The 23,722-nt window shown below is 39.2% G+C and overlaps 1 protein-coding gene across 9 annotated transcripts in view; it reads left to right on the top strand.

Moving 5' to 3' along the window:
* The window catches only part of adgrb1a (adhesion G protein-coupled receptor B1a), a 178,769-nt gene that overhangs the window by 102,564 nt on the left and 52,483 nt on the right, over positions 1 to 23,722 (top strand). For all 9 annotated transcript variants that reach the window (XM_055041770.1, XM_055041773.1, XM_055041766.1 and 6 more), the window contains 4 exons: positions 5,293 to 5,368; positions 6,946 to 7,048; positions 7,160 to 7,203; positions 12,281 to 12,407. In XM_055041770.1, coding sequence (XP_054897745.1) covers positions 5,293 to 5,368; positions 6,946 to 7,048; positions 7,160 to 7,203; positions 12,281 to 12,407 — 350 coding nt within the window. The remainder of the gene's footprint in view (positions 1 to 5,292; positions 5,369 to 6,945; positions 7,049 to 7,159; positions 7,204 to 12,280; positions 12,408 to 23,722) is intronic.

Raw genomic sequence — 23,722 nt, 5'->3', positions numbered from 1 at the left:
CTCGCTGACTGTGGGATGTGTCTCCTATGCAGTAATGTTCCACCATCAGCCAGCACATTATGGATACGATTTTCACTTGTTCACATTGATGAAAAGGCTTTGGTATTTTATTTCGGGATGTTTGAAAGGAATCTAACAAAATGGTGATGGACCTCCATTACTGTAGCAAAGTATGCTAATTTGCAAGACTGTATTAAAAAAGCAAAACAAAAACAAAAAACCATAAGGTTCTAATCATTTGTTGCTTGATAGTAACTGGAGTCTCACAATTTATTTATATGTTTAAATGATAAGAAACATATCTAAATATTACACTTTCTAACCTAATATAAATAATGAAATTTATTTTGGCACTCCTCTGTGTGTAAAGTATGTCAGTATGTCATTTTACCATACTGACATAAATATATATATGTACATATGTATTTTTATATGCATATACAAATATAAATAATATATAACATGCATTGTTGCTTTAGAAATGATTTCCTCACTTACTTAAAGTTTTGTTCTGAATTTACAAAGAATTGGTTCATACTGGTATAGATATCTTTTTATTTCAGTGTTGATTCCATATGCTTTATGCCTGCTCAGAATAAGCAAATGTATGTTTTAGTTTTACATTTGGTCTTTCCTTTCTGAACCAATTGGTTCTGAGTTTTACTTGCAGACAGAAGATTGTGAAGTTATTTTGTTGATTCATTGACCCACTGACCCTGCAGACAAACTCAGAATCAATTGATTAGAATCCCTCCAGACTAGTTATTGTTGGGCACACTCGATCTGGCTGAGCATATTGCATGGTGTGGCCAGAGAGTGTATAAGCAGGATACATAATACTTCATCCCCCTCACACTCCCACACATATTGCTTGGTTCCCCTGTGATGCCCATGGGAGCTCAGCTGTTGCCTGGGAGGCACTGTCTCTGCATGCTGCCTGGCACACTGCTGTGCGCTTCCAGGCTGCAATATAGTGTGCTGGAGCAGAAGAGTTGGATGTCTTGAGATGGCCCGACAGATGGAGGCATGTTTTCCTACAGTTTGGGTCTCGTTTCAGCCCAATGCTACTGTTGAGTCCAGTTGTCAAGTTTTGACAGATCTCCTTCCTTACTGCTCTGAAATAGGGAAATTTATGAAAGCTAAAGCCATGTTTAGTAGCAGCTCGGATCACTGTGGGCCTCTTACCGGCACAGTGTCCAGAGACCTCTGGAGGAATTTTCTGAATAGAAGATACAAGTTTTTACACTCATTAAAATGTGAGTGCCCATTGTTTTTGGATTGTTGTGGAGTCACAATGATCTTGTTTGTGTGAAAGTTTTTTTTCTTTTTTTTGCCTTTGGTACTTTAAAAACAGATATTGAAATCTTACTGACAATCGATGTCAGACTGGGGTTAAACATCCCTTCTTTGCATCTAAATACATACAAGAAAGCAAAAGCTGAATTTTTATTTATTTATTTATTTATTTATTTTGGATCATCAAAAATTCAATTTGGGATGCATAACTGAAGTGAAAAATGTTTTAGAATCTTCTACTGCAAAAGAGAGCTCTCAAGAACCTGGTATCCACCCTGGAAAACTTGCGTAGCATGAGTTGGGTGTGATACATCTGCTTCTACAGTGAGGCAGTAGAACAGCTGCCTTAGACAAGAAGCTGGCCAGTTCTTTCCAAAAAGAACACCCAGAAAGTCCCGCAGGAAGTTCAAGCTCTTGTGCTGTACAGTGGCACAGTTGGTAGAACTATTCTCCCTGTGCTTGGATGAGTTCTCTCAGGGTTCTCCAGCATCCTGCCACCATTAGGTAAATGGGTTTTCTAAAATGGTCCTTTAGGTATGAGTGAGTCGATCAGACAACAGTTCTGCTTTACAAGACATCTGGGCGGCCCTGTGATAGACCACCCAATGACTACTGGAGATGGAGATGGACAGAACCCTTTTGATAAAAAACAGATTTGACTATTGTCTCTCTCTGAACATAGAATTTTTTGGAAATAATTAGGATTTTCGAAATACTTGTCATAAGGGAAAGTTTGAACAAATTCAGAGAAATGGGTCAAAGAGAGAAGGGCCTCAAGATCAGATACAACATAATGCCTGAAAACCTAATCATCAGAACAGGAAGAGGAATTCTTCTGCTCAGGTAGGATGCTGTTTACTTTGTTGGAACCAGCCTGGGCTTCTGCTCTGGGTCATTCTCTCAGCTTTGTCTTCTCCAGCAGACTCAGCTCCCAGGGAGGATACTATCCTGCCAGGGCAGTTTCTCTGAGGCTGAAAGCCTATTGGATGGGCGGCCATTTATCTCTATGAAAGTCAGAACCATAACACAAAAATTATAAAAACTTCCTTGCTGAAAGGTTGAATAATTTTGTAGTGAATACCAGTGTTGTATAGTAACGAAGTAAAAATACTTCACTACTTTACTTACGTATATTTTGGAGTACTTCATACTTTCCTCAAGTATGAAAATTTTTGATAACTTTTACTTTTACTTCACTACATTTCTGAACTTAATTACATACTTTTACTCCGATACATTTTCAATGTGTGGTTTAGTTACTCGTTACAAAAAAGCGAGAGAAAAACGCCAATATTTTGATCCCACCTACTGATCGACTGCAACAAAGCCTGCTTGCCTGGGCTTGTTCATCATCACCAATAGGATGCACAGGTTTCGCTCCTCCCCACCTACGTCAAAAAGTCCAGCAAACAGTCTGATTGGTTAGTTCTCCGTTTGGTCTGTGTCGTTAAAATGTTCGTTTTTGCAGCTTTGGTTTCCGAGATATTAAAATGATTTTTTAGACCATCCAGAGTTCACCATCCCCGCATTTTGCTCCAAAACAAACCAAAGTGGGCTTGTTCATTTTGCAGGTTTGTGCAGGTTTGTGCAGGTTTGTGCCGTTAAAACAAACGCAGCAAAGTTGTTTTCAATTTGGATTTTGGCTATTCCGATATCCGGTGTGAGCGGCATCTAGCTCAAGGTTGATCCGATTCGTGGACGCTGATTTCTGCCAGCCGTTCTTTAGGTCTCCCCCTTCCTCAAGGTGTCGGAGGTTCACTCAGGGAGACCCAACAAATTTTAACTCTCCTGAGAAACTAATGGAAATAGATTTCTTGCCTTGTGACCAACTGACACAAAATTCACGACACAAAATATTGAGTATGAAGTAGTCATACTCAATATTTTTTGTAATTGTAATCTTAAAAAGTATATATTTTGGATGGCCTAAAAAAATCATTTTTAATATCTCGGAAACCAAAGCTGCCATTAAAACGAAAATTTTAATGGCACCATCTGAGCACTAACCAATCAGACTATTTGCTGAATTATTTGAGTAGGTGTGTGCCAGCTTCAAGAGGTCTGTTTCACTTCTCCCATTGAACACCAAGTTAACTAAAAAGCTCTCCCTCTTCAGATGCCAAATAAGCAGCATTTCCCTCCCAATTCTTTTTTCTTTTGCATAATAGTTTGTGAAATAGGGTAATCGTAACGGGTTTTTTTCTTCATGTTGGCTGCATTTTGGCCACTATTTATTTTTCTCATTTTCAGCACCGACCTTACTGAAAGGGAAAACTTGAGGCTTATAGAAACTTTGTATTTTCTGTCCTGGAGGGTTTACTAAGAAGCTGGTTCAGTTGTAATGCAGGTTAAGTTAACCTAAAGCAGGTTAAGCAGTTGTAAAGCAGGTTAAGTTAACCTTTTGGTGTAGGTAAAGCACCCACTTTTCTTAACTAAATGATGCCTGCAGGTTTATCTATTAGTAGGTTTCATTTTGTCTGCACTTGGTTGTGTACATTAAGTGTATTTGACAAGTTTACCAAAATATAAAAAATGTCATTCAAACTGCATTTGCCTTGTTTTACTTTTTACTTGTTCTTTTCATTACATTACTTGAGTACATCCATTGTTACAGTAATTTCCATACTTAAGTACAAGACATTTCAGATACTTTAAGACTTTAACTCAAGTAACATTTCAATCAGTGACTTTTACTTTTACCAAAGTCATATTTTGGAGCGGTACCTATACTTTTACTTGACTCCGAGATTTCAGTACTTTATACAACACTGGTGAATACAAATGACATTTTAAGGAAGTGGACTGCCTCCTAAAGCTGGCATAACATTAGGATTTTCTATGAGTGACTTTTTCTTATCATCTACATTTAGTTTGATCATAATTGCTGTTTTTTCCAGCATGATGGAGAAGCATGAATCAGGGGAATATTTAGAACAAACTGGCTCCAAGTTCACAAAGGTTTTTTTAATCTGTGGTCAGTTTCTTTACTCCACTGGGAACCGGTTTTCAATTTTAAAACAATAAATGGAGAAACAGAAGTCAACAAAATGTGCTCAACTCCAAGCACTAAGAAGACAAAACTAAGTAATCATGAAAATTATGAATATGTTGAATCAAATAATGATCGGATGAATGTATTGTGTGTGTTGAGATTCTATGTGTGAATTTAAAAAAATATTTTTTGACTTATAAAAAGTTGTAAAATTGTTAAGACTGAAAAAAACAAATAAACGAAAAAAAAACAGCAATTATTTCTCTGCCAAAACCTGTTGAAGGGTTTGGTGTATAAGGTTATGTACAGCCTGAGAGGTTTGTATGGAAACAATGGATTTGGAATTGCAGCCTTTAGAGGACACACCATTAGAGATGCATTTTACACACACAGAAAAGTCTAAAAGTATGGTACCTAATGGGCAATGGACAGATTTACAGCTTTTTTAGAGGGTTTATAAAAATGTCAGAAGTTCTACTTTAAATCAGCTGATATCTATAGTGCAGCAGTGTTAGTTTTTTTAGGTTGGAAATGGTTAAGTCCCTAAAACGCTCAGCTGTAAAATTATTTCATGCAACATGTTCTTATTCATTTCCTGAACATTCTGACTGACTCAGTTCATACATGCAGTGTAGCGCTGTTGATGCTAAAAGCTAAATCACAACAGCCAACCTGCTCTCTGACAGTCTCTTCTTTATGAAAGACATCAAAAGTGGCCACATTTGGAAAAGAACATGAAACTAAAAAAAGATTCTTGAACAGGCAAATAAACCATCTATTCATTTACTAAAAATCTATGAAAATGATGAAATATATTTAGGTTTCCTTGACATGTGTGTCTCAGGTGTGAGGTGTGTTGGTGTTGTTTGGCTGTAGGCGCAGAGGCAGCATGGATGACCTGCTCTCTTCTTACACACTCAACTATTCAGAATGCATCAGCAGTCTTTTTATGACTTTGACCTGCCGGCTCACCGTGTCCTCATTTCTGCTCCTCCCAAACACAGAAGCAGACGATGACTCGACCTTTGTAACCGGCGTTGTTCTCTACAGGAACCTGGGCAGCATTTTGGCTCTGCAAAGGTAGGACTAAAGGGGATGGACATGTACGCAATTAATCATCTTCTGAAATTATGATACTGCTTTTAAGGATGAAGAATGGTGTTCACATGAACCATTGTGACATTTTCAACACTGGAATTATTTTAGGATTTGTTGAAAAGTAATTTGAACTTCCCTGGATGAGTTTCAGCTACTTGGAAATGATTTAGATACAAGCTCTAGGTTATATTTTAGAAAATAAATTATGTTTTCTAAAATATAATTTAGAAAACATAATTTTCTAAAAGAAAATTATGTTTTCTGTAAAAGAAATCTGTAAAAATAAAAAACAGTAAATTCACTGTAGAAATTTGAAAGAATTTTCAACTAAGACATTGACATGTTTTAATTTTAATTTTTCTACTTTATTTCAATATCTTTTACATTAATGCAAAATGGGGACAATTTCAATTTTGAATTAACAAAAAGGTGACTAAATTAAACATAACTTGAAAATCTCCTGTCCACAATTTCTTACATTGTAGTAAAGTTGAAATAAGGCAGTTTCCAATGAGATGGGAAGATATTTTTAAGTTAATGGACATAAATACATGCAAATGAGTTTCTGAGTCTAACCAGCTACATACAGCTGTGCTGACACTTGGAAATAGATGTCCATTATGATAATGTGCTAAAAGCATATAATCTACGGGTAACATATGCAGCAGGAAAATGAGACAGACACAAATTCCACCCCTCCAATGTATCTTTTGCTAAACTTTGGATTTCTGTCATTTTTTCAGTTCTCTGCCTCATTCTGTATTTCTCATCTTTACTGGCTTTTGATTCCTAACCTCTTTCCTGTTCTACATTTAATGCACCTCTCAGGGAAAATGAGATGAGTCTGGAGCAAGAGACTAGGTGACACAAATGTTTAAGTTGACTGATTGTGCTGCTAAGAGTTGAGAGTTTGATTATGGGGAGAGGACACCATGATGATGTGAGTGAGCAGAAAACAACAGGGGGCTGTTGACCATGTTTGGTCATTTTGGTTTCTGTGCATTACATTTTCCCACATTGTCTTTTGCAACATGATTGATAGTTCATATGAAGGCAGACAATGCAATTCAGAAAAGCTTTTGCAAAGAAATGTAATTCAGATTTGGGGAGAAGAACATTACTTTTCCTAACACATTTGAACTTTCCACTCAAGGTCTGGTTCTAATGTCTGGAAACATAACTAAATACTAGAAAGCCTCATCAATCTTTTCAAAACCAGACCCTGAAACCACATACTACAAAAGGATTTGTTATCATGAGGAATTAAAAAGTAATGTTAGTATTCTAAAAAATAATAATAATTTACAGACGATAACCTAAACATTATTTGTCACTACCAGCAATAAAAACATTTATTTTTATTTTTGATTCTCAATTATAATCTGGTGGATTATCAATAGCTGCTTTGGTGTTTTAGAAACCAGGAGGAAAACTCATCAGTTAGCAACAAGAACAAGTTCAGTGACCATGAGTGCATAAGCCATTAGTGCACAACTTCTTTTAATTTGATATTTCAGGTTATTGTGGCATTTATTGTTTTTGTTGTTGTTGTTTTGCAGAAACAACACTATCCTCAACTCTAAGCTTTTGTCAGTGACCATCAAGCCCCTCCCTGCTTCCCTCTCTACACCTATTGTGATCGAGTTCTCCCACCTATACAATGTCAGTAAAAAACTTCATGTCTGTTCTAAAGTCCTTTCAGATTTCAAAGCGCATGCCCAGTTGAACTTAAACTCATTGTGATGATTCTGTTTCCCTGTTCCTCATTTGCAGGGCACGACCAACCACACCTGTATATCCTGGGATGAGAGCGACAGGTAATCTCCTCTTTGTTGCTGATTACCTACTGAACCCTGTAAGTTTCAATGTTCTCATGGGGGATTTAACCACATATTTGTTGCTATTGTCTGAATTGTGTGTGTTTGATTACCTTTGAGTTAACATTATGTTTTACTGACTAACCCATGTAATCTCATCTCATGTCAAGAGGACATGTTTGCAACATTCTTGTTTGGAATATTACCGCAGTGTAAAGAGAACCAATGTGTCTTTTCTTAGGCTCATTATGAAGCTTTAAATATTTTCAAGCTATTTTATGTTATTAATTGATCACTTTTTGAGTAATTTAAGTGTTTCGGAACATGATATGACAAAATTATAAAACTTTGCAGGTTGTTTTGAATTTGGAGAGGAAGAGTGTTCAAAGTGGGGTCTTAGAGCCATTTGTGTTGCTGATTTTGTGCAACACAATGCAATCACCTTTTCTGGGATTTTATTATATTTTGATGGTGAATTGGAACACATCTACTCATTGACTCGTGTTCTAAAGCAATGTTTTTCAACCTTTTGTGAGCCAAGGTACATTGTTTTCATAGAAAGAATCATGAGGCACACCACTGACCAAAAATGTAAACAAATAATACTCTATAGCCGCAGATATTAAATATATAGTAATTATTATCAAAGTGTCTTGAATAGAAATCAAATAAACACAAATCTAGTGATAAGGAAATTACATGACTAAGTCTCTAGTCGCTATTACAAAACAGACATTCGAAAATGGCATATTATTTGCAGATAATTAATTTGTTTTCAAAAAAAATTTTTAGACCATCCATCCATCCATCCATCCATCCATCCATCCATCCATCCATCCATCCATCCATCCATCCATCCATCCATCCATCCATCCATCCATCCATCCATCCATCCATCGCGGGGGTAGCAGCTTAAGAAGGGAGGCCCAGACTTCCCTCTCCCCAGCCACTTCCTCCAGCTCCTCCGGGGGAATCCCGAGGCGTTCCCAAGCCAGCCGAGAGACGTAGTCCCTCCAGCGTGGGTCTTCCCCGGGGCCTCCTCCCAGCGGGACGTGTCCGAAACACCTCACCAGGCAGCCGTCCAGGGGGCATCCTGACGAGATGCCGGAGACACCTCAACTGGCTCCTCTCGATGTGCAGGAGCAGCGGCTCTACTCTGAGTCCCTCCCAGATGACCGAGCTTCTCACCCTATCTCTAAGGGAGAGCCCAGCCACCCTATGGAGAAAACCCATTTCGGCCGCTTGTATCCGCGATCTTGTTCTTTCGGTCATTACCCAAAGCTCATGACCATATATGAGGGTAGGAACGTAGATCGACCGGTAAATCGAGAGCTTCGCTTTTTGACTCAGCTCTCTCTTCACCACGACGGACTGGTACAGTGCCCGCTTCACGGCGGACGCTGCACCAATCCGCCTGTCGATCTCCCGCTCCCTTCTTCCCTCATTCGTGAACACTTGGAGAAGTGGAGAAGTTCAAGTTCTCTGGGTCAAGTTCTCTGGGTCGGGAATCAAGTTCTCTGGGTCAAGTTCTCTGGGTCGGGAACACCTCGACCCAGAGAAGGCACTCTACCCTTTTCCAACTCAAGACCATGGTCTCAGACTTGGAGGCACTGATCCTCATCCTGGCCGCTTTTACACTTGGCTCCGAACCGCTCCAGCGAGAGCTGCAGATCACGTCTCGATGAAGCCAATAGGACCTCATCATCCGCAAAAAGCAGAGATGCAATCCTAAGGCCACCAAAACGGATCCTCTCAACGCCCTGGCTGCGCCTAGAAATTCTGTCCATAGAAGTAATGAACAGAATCTGTGACAAAGGGCAGCCCTGGCGGAGTCCAACCCTCACCGGGAACGAGCCCGACTTATTGCTGGCAATGCGGACCAGACTTTGACATCGGTCATACAGGTACCTGACAGCCCGTATCAAAGGGCCCGGTACCCCACCTTCCCGGAGAACCCCCCACAGGGCACCCTGAGGGACACAGTCGAACACCTTCTCCAAGTCCACAAAGCACATGTAGACTGGTTGGGTGAACTCCCATGCACCCTCCAGGACCCTGCTGAGGGTGCATGGAGTTTTCTTATGTTTGTAACAAAACCCTGAGAGAAATAAAGCTTTAAGTCGACTTAAAAAATGGATGGATGGACGGACGGACGGACGGACGGACGGACCACCAGCAAAGTAAAAGGAGAAATTGAAATTTCTATGCTGTTTCTTTACTACATCTCCTTCCCCACCGATCGTTATCCCACTGTAGTCAATAGACCCTTAAGATTTCACCAAGACCCTGCATTGATCATCCTGGCTTTGCCTGGTTTTTTGTTTTTGTTATGTTTTATTTTGAAGACGAGTCTTCATCCAATTTGAAGAACATATAAGAGAATAAAGCTAAACTTATGTTAAGCATAAAACACTGGACTGCCGGTCAATATCTGAATACAAGCTTTCATTTGACACTTAACAACCTGGTGACTGTTGAATGTTATTGATTGCAGTCACCTTCCAGCTGTCACTGCTAACTACAAGTTTTGGAAGCAGAGCAGTGGAAGAGGGAGCGACAGAGACAAAACAAGGACAAAAATCCAATCTTGTTGTGATGGGGAGTTGGGTTGGGGGTTGGAACAAGACATGTTCTGAGTAAAATTAAAATCCATCTCGGTCGGCAGCTATGATTAATGAGTTAATATTTGGAAAAGAAATTGGAGTCTGAGAAGTCGTCCTTGTCATGTTGATAAGAGCTGTGAGACTGCTCGAGCCTTCACTCGCACGCACCCGCTTCACTCCGGAATCGATAGCAAGAACATCAGCTGCATCTTTCTGTCCATCTACCTGACATCAATGCCTGGTTGTGTTTGCAGCTTTTCCTGCCTTAGGTGCTCTAAAAACCTGAGCTGCATTTGATGTGGTGTCAGCCCTGGGTTGTGACAGTGCGTGCTTTGGCAGGTCTAACACTTTAAAATGTTGCGTAATGTTGATTATGTTGTCCTTGGAGATGTTTGTGTTCTCTGTCAAAGATAACTTATTTTGTGGAAGGTTTTTGGGATTTCATACATTTTTATTAGCAAGATATCAGTTGAGGGGTGACAAGAAGATGTGAGAATTGAAACATAAACATAAAGGTTTGGACTGATATTCTCCTTGCTCTTATTTTTTTTTTTTTAAGACAGTGATTTGACATTGATAGATTCTGCTTTGAGGCACTTTAGATACAAAATAACAACTTTTCAGTTTTGGAACCTGTAGACATAAGACTCCTAAAATATCCCCAAACATTTTAATAAGGATGGTAAGTGTACATTGATATAAACAATATTTTACAAACATGTGGTCCAATTCATCAAGAAAATAATGCTGACACCACAAAAGCCAAAATACACATATTATTTACTTAAAACACATATTACAGATTGCAGAATAAAATGGAAATCAGAGCATCAACAGTGTGACTGTAAACTCTGTACCGACCTCATTTATTATTCTAATGGATACAGGAACAAATTAATATTTAAATCTATTAGTCTCTAAGCAAGAGTTGTACAAGTATGATGACACTCTTCAGATAGACTGCAGGGACTGTACCTTCCTTCCTCTCAACTTTACTGCACTTTGAATCAGACAAGTTAGTTTTTAGATGCAAAGAGAAACTATTATCGAATCAAACCTGATGATAATTTCCAACAAAATAAATATGTAAGCTGCTAGTTAACCCAAAAACTGGATTTATTTTCTATATATCAATTAAAAGCAGGAAGTTGTCAATATAGTCAATCAGCATTTCTACAATTAATAATGAAGTGGTGCTCCGGGGTAACATCTGCTCAACCCTACAGCTATTGCACATATTACAAAAAAATGCCAAATTAATCAGGATTGTAAATAACGTTTGACAATGTGGGGACAGGTGAAGTCATTGCTTCTAAAGCATCTGGCTAATTTGATCACATTGAGTAAGGCTATAATTATGTTCAGGCCAATAACACTTTGGTGGGAAGAAAATTCCAAAAATGAAACAAATTTTAAGAAACAGAGTGATAAAGCTACTCAATATTTCTGTCACATGAAATTTGAACATTGGTTGTTCTTGCATATCTTTACTTGTGTAATATGAAAACTTGAAAATTTGTACTGTTTAGGTTTTATTTGGGAAGTAATTAACTTAGGGAGATGACATATAATAATACTGCTCCCTGCTCCTATTCTGTTTATTTTGGATGTCAGACGAGTTTAGATCATTTCCTATTTATTTTTTCTCTTAATCTACAAAAAAAAACAACAAACAAAAACTATCAAACTTATATAAATTAGCCTAAACTTTGGTGTATTATCTATGACCTATGGAATTTGAATGGATCCCACACTCCAAATTGGTGCATCCCAAAATGAGTCTGAAAACAGCTAGATCGGTTTGAGTGAGGGTCAATTTCTACAAAACAATTATTGGTAAAGCTGACTAATTATCCATCCTGTCTCTGATGACCTTCATTCACCCTAATGACTGACTTTCAATCTCTGGCAACAGCCAGGAGCACTATTGCTCTTCTGCCAGCTCCTTGCTAATCAAATAATTTATCAACTGCCCTCCAGTCTACATGTGGACCAAACTGAAGCCAAATTGGGCATTTTCTTCCAGGTGCTTATGGCGTTTTATTTATTTATGCATGTTTGATGGTGCGCAAGTGCACATTGGTGCATTTTAAAAAGAAATCAAGAAAATTAAAAGACAGAAAGGAATTTAAATATTAATTTGAGAAGATTAATTAAGAACACTTCTTCTATCTAAAGTCATTTGTATCCAATATTTAGACATTAATAATAGTTATTATTTTGACAATAATAATCATTTGCAGTGTGTCGATCTGCAGCCGCTTCACGCGGCGCTCACTCGGCTCTCTGCTCTGCTCCGCTCCTGCTGCAGCCCAGCCGGCGGAGATGGAAAACGGATTAAAAAGCCGGTGTAAACGCAGTGGGATTGAAGCGCGCGCCGTCTTTTCTTCTTCTTTTTTTTTTTTTTTTTCTGGCTCTGTATTCACCGCATCGCTTTTCTTTGCGTTTGTGTGTGTGTGTTTCTCTTCGTGCAGCTCGTCTCTGCTGGGATCTTGGTCTGCCAGGGGCTGCAGAGCCGTGCTCGTCGACTCATTCAGAACCAAATGCGTGTGTGACAGACTGTCCACCTTCGCCATTTTAGCACGGCTGAACCCCGACATGGTAAGTGCTGCAACGCTGCCTTGACTTCCCTTGACATTGAAGGTCTCGCAGACTGAGTTTTTGTTTGAGCTGTTATTTGAATCTATCCGCGTTTCTGGGTTGATTTTTATTTCTCTTTTCCTCCCAAAGAGGAAAAGATCGTTATTGTCCTTTCATATAAACATCCCCTCTCTCTGCCTCTCTCCCTCTCCTTTCTCTTCTCTCTCTCCCGCCATGCCAAAGCCGTGCAGATAAAGGTTATTGTAGATTGCTAAGGAAAAGGATTTTTCTAGGTATTTGTTTTTATGGAGCTGTCCATGCTATCCAAGAGGAAACGCACGCTGCGAGGGCAGCACTTGACTAACCTGTATATTAATTCACACACATAACAGGTTGAGTAGGATTTACATTAATGTCAGAAATGAAAATAACACCCACCCCACACAGTTTAACAGCGTCATTACATGTCACACCATGTATTGATGATCAGAATAACGTCTTTTAACATACTAAGCGATCAATGGTGTCTCCATGGTTACCAGGCCCTTTGGAGAACGTCCAAGAGAGAATATCTTTTCTGGCAGTTTAGTAATCTGAAAAGGATACGAACACACAAAAAAAGAGAAATGTTTATTGAATGTGATATATGCTGACATATCCATATTTAGTGAAACATGCATAGGACTACAGTGAGACAGATAACAATGGCCTCACAGCATGCTTCATTCCTCTGCTGATAGGCTCAGAGAGAAGCATGCAGAATATCCCAGCAGAATTCTGTAGACTCTAAAGCGGACAAGTTCCAATAGGGAACAAGACATTGTCTTTGTAGAGAATCTTCATTCTCTGCAATTAGTTATTATTAGACTGGAAATTTCCTCAGAAGTGTTTTTTCACCAGTTGCCCTGGCAACAGTGTTGGCACCAAGGCTTTCTTAAAGACATAGCGGGAAGCGTGTGGTTCGTCATACTGCATATGGCCCAAGGATGAGACTATGAAAGATTTTGGTCTTTCCCAAAAATAAAACGTTCAGTGGCAATTAACTGGCTCTTGCATTCATAATGCAGAGTATAGGTCTTTTTATTGTAATAGTCAAAAAAGTGGAAAAAATCAATGCCGTTTACAAATGGAAATTTTGTATGCACTTACATACATACTATACTTTTGCTAAGAATTTTGAAGATACGTTCATTTTACAGACATATACCTATAAAAGGTAAAATCAAAGAAACCTATTATTTTAAGTGGTTTCTTAATTTTTTCCAGAGCTGTATATTTCAGTTCTGCATAAGAATGGAACATGGTTTTTCCCCAGGCCTTTAAAAATTCTTTCATCCATTTTACAATTCATACCTCAGTCTTTCACTCGTAATGTCCATTCATTCTCAATCCATTCATCGATTTTTAAAAATACTTCCACTTGTTTCCTTGGAGTGGTGTATTTAATCATCTGTCCGTCCGTCCGTCCGTCCGTCCGTCCGTCCGTCCGTCCGTCCGTCCGTCCGTCCATCCATCCATCCATCCATCCATCTTCCTTCCCTCCCTCTTGTTTTTTATTGCTTCTACACTTAAAACTGTCTGTGGAGTGGGGAAATCTGTTCCTGCAAGTTAATTTTCCAAAGGAATGGTTAGATAATTATCCTTGACATTATTTTTGTTTCTATGGCATTTTTTCAATGCAAAATATCTCAACATTATAACTGGTAGCCAAAGACATTCAAATCACCAAGGGTCTGCTTAAGTGTGTGTAGACTGGCCCACTGACATTCGGACATATCAGTATGTTGTAAGCAGTTAATGTGACTACTTTTTTCAGTAACGAGTGACCAAACATGTTGCTATTTCAAATCTAGTAGTCAGAATACAGTTACTTCTTGAAATCATTTACGTTACAGTGCATTACTGTCTTCTTTTGTTATTTAATTGTATTTCCTCTACGCATCTTGTGAAGTTACGGTCGTCTTTATGCGACAATATCAGTCACAGACATGTAAACAATGGAGGAAGATGCGCATTTTGCTGGTAGAAAAACAGAAACTATTTTGAGTTTATGTCGCCAAGTCCAATTATTCTAAGCGGCTTTGGGCTTTTTTTTTAAGTCGCTAGCAAATTTAATGAGTCGCGGGTTGCGCCTTTTTGGGCTAATTTTTGAATGTGAAGTTACTCATTTGGGCTTGGAAATAAGCAGAGACTGAAGAAGTTAATATGTTACCTGTGAATTATGTTGAACTATCCAGACAATTGAAAACATCGAGACTAATCTGAACACTGCAATAATCGTGAAAACAGCCACAAATGAATGAGTCTGTAAAGTTGTGCAACTAAACGGCAATATAATTATTAATATTTGTATAAATGTCACAAATCTGTGCTGCAGCCATCTGAATGGACCTTACCACATGCGTGGCTGTCTCACAAACACAAGCTAATGTACATGCATTAGTAAACACATGCTAATGTAGCGCCAGGCTACATTGCAGACCGGCAGAAAAGTTTCACATCAACAATCAAAAAAGAATGGTTCTCCATTACCAGTGGGGTATCTGTACTGGTGATGTCAGGTAGTAAAATTCACATATTTCCAAAATCAGAAGCAGAATGCCAAAGCTTGTGCACGACCACATGAGCAGTTCATAGGATCAACAATATTATTGACTTGCTTTCTTTCTGTCTGAAAAAAAGAGTCAATAATAAACACATCCATCATGAACACCTTTTAGCTAAATACAGCATAACAGCAGTATGCAGTATACTAATTCTACACCTTGAGGCCTACCTGCTACACATCCTTACGTTAGCTAAATAGATCAATGTGCAGTGTGTATCTGACATACATTAAAGATTTTATTTTAGCAGAAAAGGTTTTGGAATACACTGTTACTCGTGTTAGCCACTCCAGCACCGAGAACAGTACCAGGCCTGGGAATACTCAAACATTTACCAACAAACAACAGGAATCACCCACTGATTTCAAAAGTTACCTACAAAACGATGAATGCCCGACTTACCCAGCCTTGCAAGAACAATAAGCATCAGTGATCTTGTCCACAGCTATATTAATGCTATGTTTTTCTCATCGACCGAAAGCATTTTGCTGTGCCGTGCATAATGTTGGAGGCATCGCGCAGCTCAAACACCTTGATGTCATCCACCAAATATCCTCTGTCCATTGTTGTAGCTGATATTTGGTGAAAATCCGGCAGAAATGATGCACTTCTAGAGCTTTGGAGCTGACATCACTGCATGTGACGTTTACGTCGCCATGTTGTTTGGCCACATACCAAAGCAAACTTTTTCCGGTGTTTTTATCGCGTTACCACTGTATCCTCTTCTTCCATAATGCTGAAAAACTGTTTGAGAGAAAGAAAATATATGTCGCGAAAAGCTTCTCCCAGAAGCCAAAAAGGGCTTCATGGAAAAAATAGCTAAAATTGGACATAATGACCCGTTTGAAATAAAAAGTGTGCCTCATCTGACATTCCCAGATATCTTTTCATACCTGGTCTGTGGTGTCAGTGCTTGAATCAATTCAAGAATTATAAGTCAATGGAGGCACATGTCTGGTTTACGAATGGCTGGGTACATGATTTGAACAGCTCCAGAATCAAGAGAGACAGTCTAACCACATGCAAGTCATGCGGAGACTAATATTTGCACTTATATTTATGTAGCAATTTTTCTATAAAATGTTACCTCAGATGGTCGCCACATTTGTCAACTGTAATGTTCACTGACATAAAATTTTAGGACAGGATCTATTTCATTACATGTTCGCTAATTGGAAATATGTTAAATCCAACAAGTATTTATTTAAAGAGTGATTTATTTTATAACATTTTCTTGTCACCTTTATTGTTCACTCTGAAATGTTTTAATTACACATCAAATGTTGAAAGATTTGTTCTTTAATCTGGTTTATTTGTTACATGAAATTTACTGAAAATTGTCAGATTTTATAAGTCTTTAAGTTAATCACATAAAATGTTTATTTAAAAATGTAATCTCTTTCATTGCATGTATATATATTATATAAAATATTGTAATTAAATTTTTACTTAAAATGTAATCCATTTCACCTGTTTACATGCAACTTTAAGTGCTTGAATCAAATGTCTCATGTTTAGCACATTAATTTATTAAATGAGAGAAAACAGTCACTTCCATGTTATTCAATTATACACATATTTCAATACAAAATCATGAATGGAACAAATGCAATTTTCTCTTTTACTATCTACATTTTACACAAATCAGTACTGACTGTACAAATATTTCTAAAGAATGAGTGGCAAAAATCTCTTTTCAATCTGCATTTTAGTCATCAGTGCAGTATTGCAGTTTCATATTAATATGTGCAGGTTTCATTTGCATTAGGTTTCACAACCACACCAGAACAAATGTTCACTAAGCTGCAGCACACATACACAATTTTGTCAAGACGTGTCACCTCTTCACCCTCACAAGTAGACCAGTACTTAATTGGTATACTAATACTAGTACCAATTAAGTATACCAACTTAATTGGTATACTTCTGTGTAACATTTTGTATTTGTTCCTCATACAACCGATCACTCTTTCCACATGAATTCTGAGGTGAGCTACAGCTCGTGTGTCTTCAACATCTTTAGCATCCAGTTGACATCTCCCGTTAGTGAATGACACCATTTTAACCTCAGCACACATCATTCCTACACTGTCTTCAATATCAAAGCCTCTGTCCGCTAACACAAAGTCCCCAGGGAATAAATTGGAGAGAAGGCCACAGTTTTCTGTAGTGTGCTTGTCCAATGCATGTCCGTCCCATCCCTTAGAAATGAAAGAAATCGACCCATGAGTTATTATACCAATAAGGTATTTCATAGTGTGTCTGCCTTGGAACCAGGAGAAAGATTGTGCTCGTGCTTTTAAATGTGAGGGTCTTTCTGTGCCTAATTCAAAACAGTCAACAATAATTGCTACACATTTCCAAAAATTGAGGAGGCATTGTGGCTTGTAAGCAATGCCTCTCAGGCCAGCTTACCATGGGCTTAAGCCCATGGTAAGCTGGAGGAGCTCCACAACGGCTCCTCCTGCCGTTGTAGAGCGGCAGGAGGAGCTCTGTGTGTTGCGCTCTGACACCAAGGGTGTAAGCAAAGCAATAGTTTTATGTGGCACATTAAAAAGATGGCAAAGATGCTAAACAGGTACAGTAGATAAAGTCGTAGATGCATTCATGTGAGTAAAACCATTTGAAACTGTGAAAGTTTTTTTGATTCTGGTAGAAAAGGCCTTACAGTGTTAAACAATGATAACAAAATGACAAAGCAAGGAAGTCCTGTATATTTTACTTTTTTAGTGTCATCCTTTTTTTTTATTCAGCTCTGACCTGAACTCCCTGTCCTCCTGTAACAGACGGTTTATTTCTTCTCTTCTCTGTTCACACAAGTGACATTCTATTTGTTGCCTTTTTGGTGCTGTTTCATGTTCATTTTCAGAGTTCATTTTCAGAGCTCAGAGTTGCTGAGCTCCTCTCCTGGGGTTTCCACCTCTCCCTCTTGAACTCGCTCCTCTTCTACAGCCTCCTCTACTGTGTTTTCATTATTTACCTTTTCTGGTGTTTCTGTAACTTGTTCTCTCACTTGTCGATCCATCATCGTCTTGCTGTATCGCCTCTGTAATTGACGCGCATGTTGGTCTGATGTTGTGGCGTTTACCTTGCAGTGACCCAGATCCAGCGTTGGAACCCTTTCATAGGACGGTTTGCCTTGAAGAGGACATATCAGAACACACATCAGTATTAATACTGTAAATTATAACACTAGAAAACTTAAATAGTTTACTTTGCAATAGCCCACTTAAATGACCTCAACATCACTGAACATGAGTAAATTGGACAAAATCATAGCAAAACATGATTACACAACACCAACAAACAAATTTAGACAGTCACCAGAATGGAAATGTCTGGAGCAAACTTTTAGGTAACTTGAGATGTTGGAGAAGGTTATATTAGGACGTCTCACTGCTGATACCCACACTATTCGTCTCCTTTTTGTTAGCTCCGATAGCTTAGGTCCCTGGTGTTGTTTCCAGGCAGGAAAATTGTAAAACGAAAGTCCATTTTTTTGCCGTTTGGGTCGTGTCATCGAACATTGCACCCAATAACGCAGCAAGTTTGTACCATCACTAAATTATTTTAAGTAACTTAAAATATTCAAAATTTTAAAATAACTGTGGGACAGCCAGTTATGTTCTTTTCTCGGTTATGTTTGTGGCCAAACAAGATGGTGCTCAGACCTCTTCCCCCTAGAGCAGTGACGACACGCTCCGAAGGTCTATCGACTCAGAAATACTCTATCTGTCCAAGCGGAAGACCCCATGTTTACATCAAAACAAAGTGCCGCGAGACGTTGTTTGTGAGACTTGCGGCGATGTGAGATTTTCTAGGTTGGTTGTGGGAGGAGCTTGGTAAAATCCGTTGTGGAGCGGCAGGAGGAGCTCTGTGTGTTGCGCTCTGACACCAAACATAGGGCCGTAATGCAGAACCTGGAAGCTGGGGGCAGGGATAGGACCTTTAAAATCCTTCTTAGAGTTTTCCAGACAACATTGGGATGCACAAAAACACACACAAATTACTAACATTTTTTAGCGTCGTGTCTGTTGCTTAGCTTTAGAATTGAGCAACAGACGCACCGCTAAACATACTACATAGTGCTCTAAAGAGGGAATGAGTTGACTGACTAACCATAGTCTCATTATTCCCATTCACATCTGGGACAGTTTTGTTAGTTCTCTTTCAACATTCGTTTCGGTATCTCACTATGGAACACGCCCCCAACGCTTGTCCCCCAGAAGCTCTATTACATTAAGCCAGTCCTGACTGGCCAGTAGAAGTGACATCGGCTCCAGGAGGAGGGACTTCCTCCCACTTTAAATGCCTGACGTCACACAAGCTATCTTCAGTCTAACACCTCTTCTGACTCCCAGAAGCAACTCTAAAATGGCCAGTATGGTTACCATTGAGGTGGCTTAACTGTTCACAGAGTGAGCTAACAACTCGGTCGCCGAAAGCTTCTCAATAGCTGTGCTTGGTTGTTCTGAGTTCTTCTACTTCACCAAACTGGCTGCGCTAGCTACCAGACCTCCAGCTATCGCGGGTGCAAAGAAAAAAAGGTGAGCGACATTTCAAAGGCATAGTGCCCAGGGAGAACAGGCCCACCTTTTAAAGGGAAAAAAATTATCTCTGCAGAACAAAAATGCAATTCGACTGGTCTCGCAGGAGCAAAGCAGAGAGAACTTTCACTCCAGATATTTTCGCGTACGGAAAAAAAGGCGGGAGACTGTAACCGTTATTCGATCTGCGAGCTCTGAATGCATATCTGTGTCAGTATACGTTCAGGATGCTGACACATGCATCTCTGATAAGGTTTGTGCATCGAGAAGACTGGTTCATCTCCATAGACTTGAAAGACGCATATTTTCACATCCCTATAGATTTTTATTACACAGACTCAAAGTCCAAATTGACATAAAAAAGAAAACAAAAATGATAAAAGAATAAAAAGTGCATTAATAAATGGCAACTTACCCGTCAGGAGGCAATCATGTCTCCAGACTACAGATGATTATTTTATGGCACTATATTTAACATTCGTCAACAATAAAATAATTCTATTATTAGACTCATTTACACGACAAATAAATTTATCCATAAACTTTCTTAAAACAGCCATCAAAGTGTTGACACGAGCCGATATAAACAGTTCACTGGCACTGGTCCATCTGAACTTATTTAACAAAAGTCTTAAAGCATCATTAAAAGCTACCTTCAATCTTTGAAGACTACCTTTTTTAAAATTGCACCACAAATGTGCTGTATACATTGATGTACAATATGAAACAAATGCAGTTTCACTTCATCAGTACAGAATCCAAACTTATGGACAAGGATATTTGCGTGAGCATATAACATTCGAACCTGTCGGTAAATGTCCGCATCATCAGACAAAGTGTCTGTCAACACATGATCAAGATATTTTACTTCATTTGAGACATTCAGTAGAGTTCCAGGCGGCTTGAAATTAGGAAATTGGCTATATTTGTCCTCCTTAGTGCGACAGATCAAGATGATGCTTTTTGATGGATCAAATTTAACATTATGTACTTCACCATATGCTGAACAGACATTAAGCAACTTCTGAAGACCAGCTGAACTTGGACTAAAAATCACTATGTCATAAGCGTACATTAAATGATTAATAATAGTATCGCCAACCATGCAGCCAGTTCTACACAAGTTTAGCTGCTTAGAGAGTGCATTCATATAAAAATTAAATAACATAGGCAATAAAATACTACCTTGTCTGAATCCATTGCTGACATGCAGATGTCACATTTGACCTGCATAGTTTGGTATACCAATATGTCAGACATCTTACTACATATTTGGGCACACCAGCTTGGCACAATTTTAAAAATAATTTTCTATGATTTACATGATCAAAAGCCTTAGTGGTGTCTAAAAAACACACACACACAAGAAAAACTGTGGATTGTTTTGTTGGTATAATTATTCAGTAATTATTTGAGGCCATATATACACGTATCAGTGCCATGTTTGGACTTAAACCCAAATTGATTATTGACATAACTTTGCAAATTTTGATGAAATAATTAGTTAAAAGACTTTAGACAGTGTACTAGCTATGGGTCTATAGTTATCAGAGCTGCCAATTCTACCAGCTTTGTTTTTAATCACATTAAGTAGAAGAACATTAATCAAGGAATCAGGAATAGACCTCATGAGTTTTGATTGTTCCAACAGTACTAACCTTGTCAACTAGGTAGGGTTCACTCTGTACACAGGTAAATAGCTTGCTGTAGTTATGTTGCCAAAAATCTACAATCGTATTCGTCCCTGAAACGCCATCGACAGTGCAAGGGAGAGATGATTTACTGTTATTGATGGTTTTAACCTCTTTCCAAAAGGCTTTTGTATCCTTAACTATGAGCTTTTTTGCCAAGGAGTCACCCCTCATTGTTTGCTCATTCTGTCTAATAAAGTGTAGTGCATATTTGAATTTCGATTTAGCCCACTTTTTATGTTCAGATATAGGGCCCTGCCTAGGTTTACCTGCTTGAACCCAAGAAGTAGTAGCTTCGCTGGCTTCACTGTGATATTTAGACACTGTGATATTCCAGCCTGGTATAGTTTTAATCTTAATATTACTTTTATTGCAAAGCAAGCTAGCTCCAAGTAGCGCTTCAATAATGTCAGAGTATAATCCAGTAATGTTAGTTCTGTCCAATATTAGAGCAGTTGCTTTCTGTACAAGTAACTGCCTCTCTTGGAATTTTAACGCTACACAACAATTGATCAGTTTGGGTATAGTAATGGGCTATTTGTTCAGAAGAAAAAGAAGACCAGTATAGACTGGTCTGTGTTTGGTTTTGATTACTGTCCACATATATATCCATATATATCCTCCTCAGAGAAAGTCTCTCAGATTTGCTTTTCAGGGGAAGACATACCATATCTTGTACTTTTGGCCCCTCACTGAGCCCATGTTCAGTGTTTGTGAAATGCACTGAGGCTGCAGTCGGGAAAAAGGGAATACGTAAGCCTACGTACATGGACGGCTGGTTGATTGCAGCTCAGTCTCTGGGGGAACTTGTAGTAAGGAATTGATTAATGCCTGGTTTCAAAATTAGTGAACTGGACTTAATATTTTGTGTCCATTGTTGGACACAACACGGTTCAATCGAACCGTTATACCGAGGATTTCTGTTGGCTAATGTGTCTCTCAGGTTTTGATAATGGGCCGACAATCCGCAACATAAGATCGTTAGTGCGCGCTGGGCATTACACTAAGAAATAAGGAAGGGAGGGTCAGTGGAGAGCACCGGAGATTAGCCTTTTTTCACTCGGTGTCATCAACAATAGGAGAAAAAGGCAGGAAGAAACGATATTGACGATAATTAAAATGAGGTCGATAGTTTTAATTTATCGTGCGATTAATTGATTTATCGTTCATCGCGACAGGCCTAGTTCAGAGCATGCCTCTCAGCAGAATGATTGGCAGATTTCGCAGAGACGCACTCCTGAAATTCAGACTGTGTCACAGGCTGCTTGGTCTGATGGCGTCAGCACTGTCGATCATAATATTCGTCCATTTGCACATATGAGCGTTTCAACGGTGGGTAACATTGCTCAATTTGATCCCAACATGCGATGCCCACCGGAAGGTGAGCGTTTCCGGGACATGCACATGCTCTCTGAGTACGTGGAAACGCACCACATTTCTGAACACCGGCTTTGGCATGTGAACCATCATAACATGGAAGGTTGTTTCCATGGATACCTCGTTGACTGGCTGGGGAGTCACACACGAGGGCATGATGGTAAACGGTGTGTGAAGCTCACAAACACGGACCGCTCACATAAACTGTCTGGAGCTCCTCCCTGTGACACTGGCTCTGAGACATTTTCTACATTTTATTCGAGGGCACCGTGTTTCTGTCAGAACAGACAATACAACGGTGGTTACATACATCAAGAGGCAGGGAGGCCTGCGCTCACATCATTTACACAGTTGGCACACAGACTGATGGGCTGGACCAGCTCACCCCCCCTGTTACTGAGAGCCACTCATGTGCTAGGGGTGATGAACAGGAGGCAAGGTTTGTCCAGAGGCAAACCCTGCTACAGGGAGTGGAGACTCCACAGTGGGGTTGTAACCCAAATATGGTACAATCAGGCGGCGGTAGACCTCTTTGCATCGGAGGAGAAGATTCAGTGTCCTGAGGTTTTTCTCAGACACTGAGGAGGGCGCTTCGCTGGATTTGGATGGTCTAGCACACAAGTGGCCTCCACTTCTCCTGTATGCATTTCCACCGCAAGAACTGATTATTTCTACCCTCGCCAGGGTGTGAGAGAGGAAACATTCACTTGTCCTGGTAGCTCCTTACTGGTCAGGAAAGCACTGGTTAGCAGAGATTTTCCAGTCACTGCAGGGTGAACCGTGGTGGCTCCCAGTGATGGCACAGTTACATTGAAAAAGTTACTTTAGTCAGATTACTGATTACTCCTTGAAAAAGTAACTTAGATTACTGATTACTTGATTTGGAAAGTAACTAAGTTACATTAAAAGTAACTTTTTTAGTTACTTTCAGCAGCTGCTAACAACAACAACCTCTGCCACCTGTGAGAATCACGTTGATCTTTGAAAATACTTAACTGCAAGTTATTTTATAATAATTATGTCAACAATGTGTCTCCACTTATATGGTTGAACTGAAGGTGAGATGCTTTCAAAATTACAAAAAAACTTTAGTAATTTGTGCGTGTTTTTGTGTG

This window comes from Poeciliopsis prolifica, unplaced genomic scaffold (assembly GCF_027474105.1).
Source record: "Poeciliopsis prolifica strain line A6 unplaced genomic scaffold, Auburn_PproV2 SCAFFOLD017, whole genome shotgun sequence".
Lineage (NCBI taxonomy): Eukaryota > Metazoa > Chordata > Actinopteri > Cyprinodontiformes > Poeciliidae > Poeciliopsis > Poeciliopsis prolifica.
Note: the sequence above shows the minus strand (reverse complement) of the source record. Positions and strands in the feature narration are given on the sequence as shown.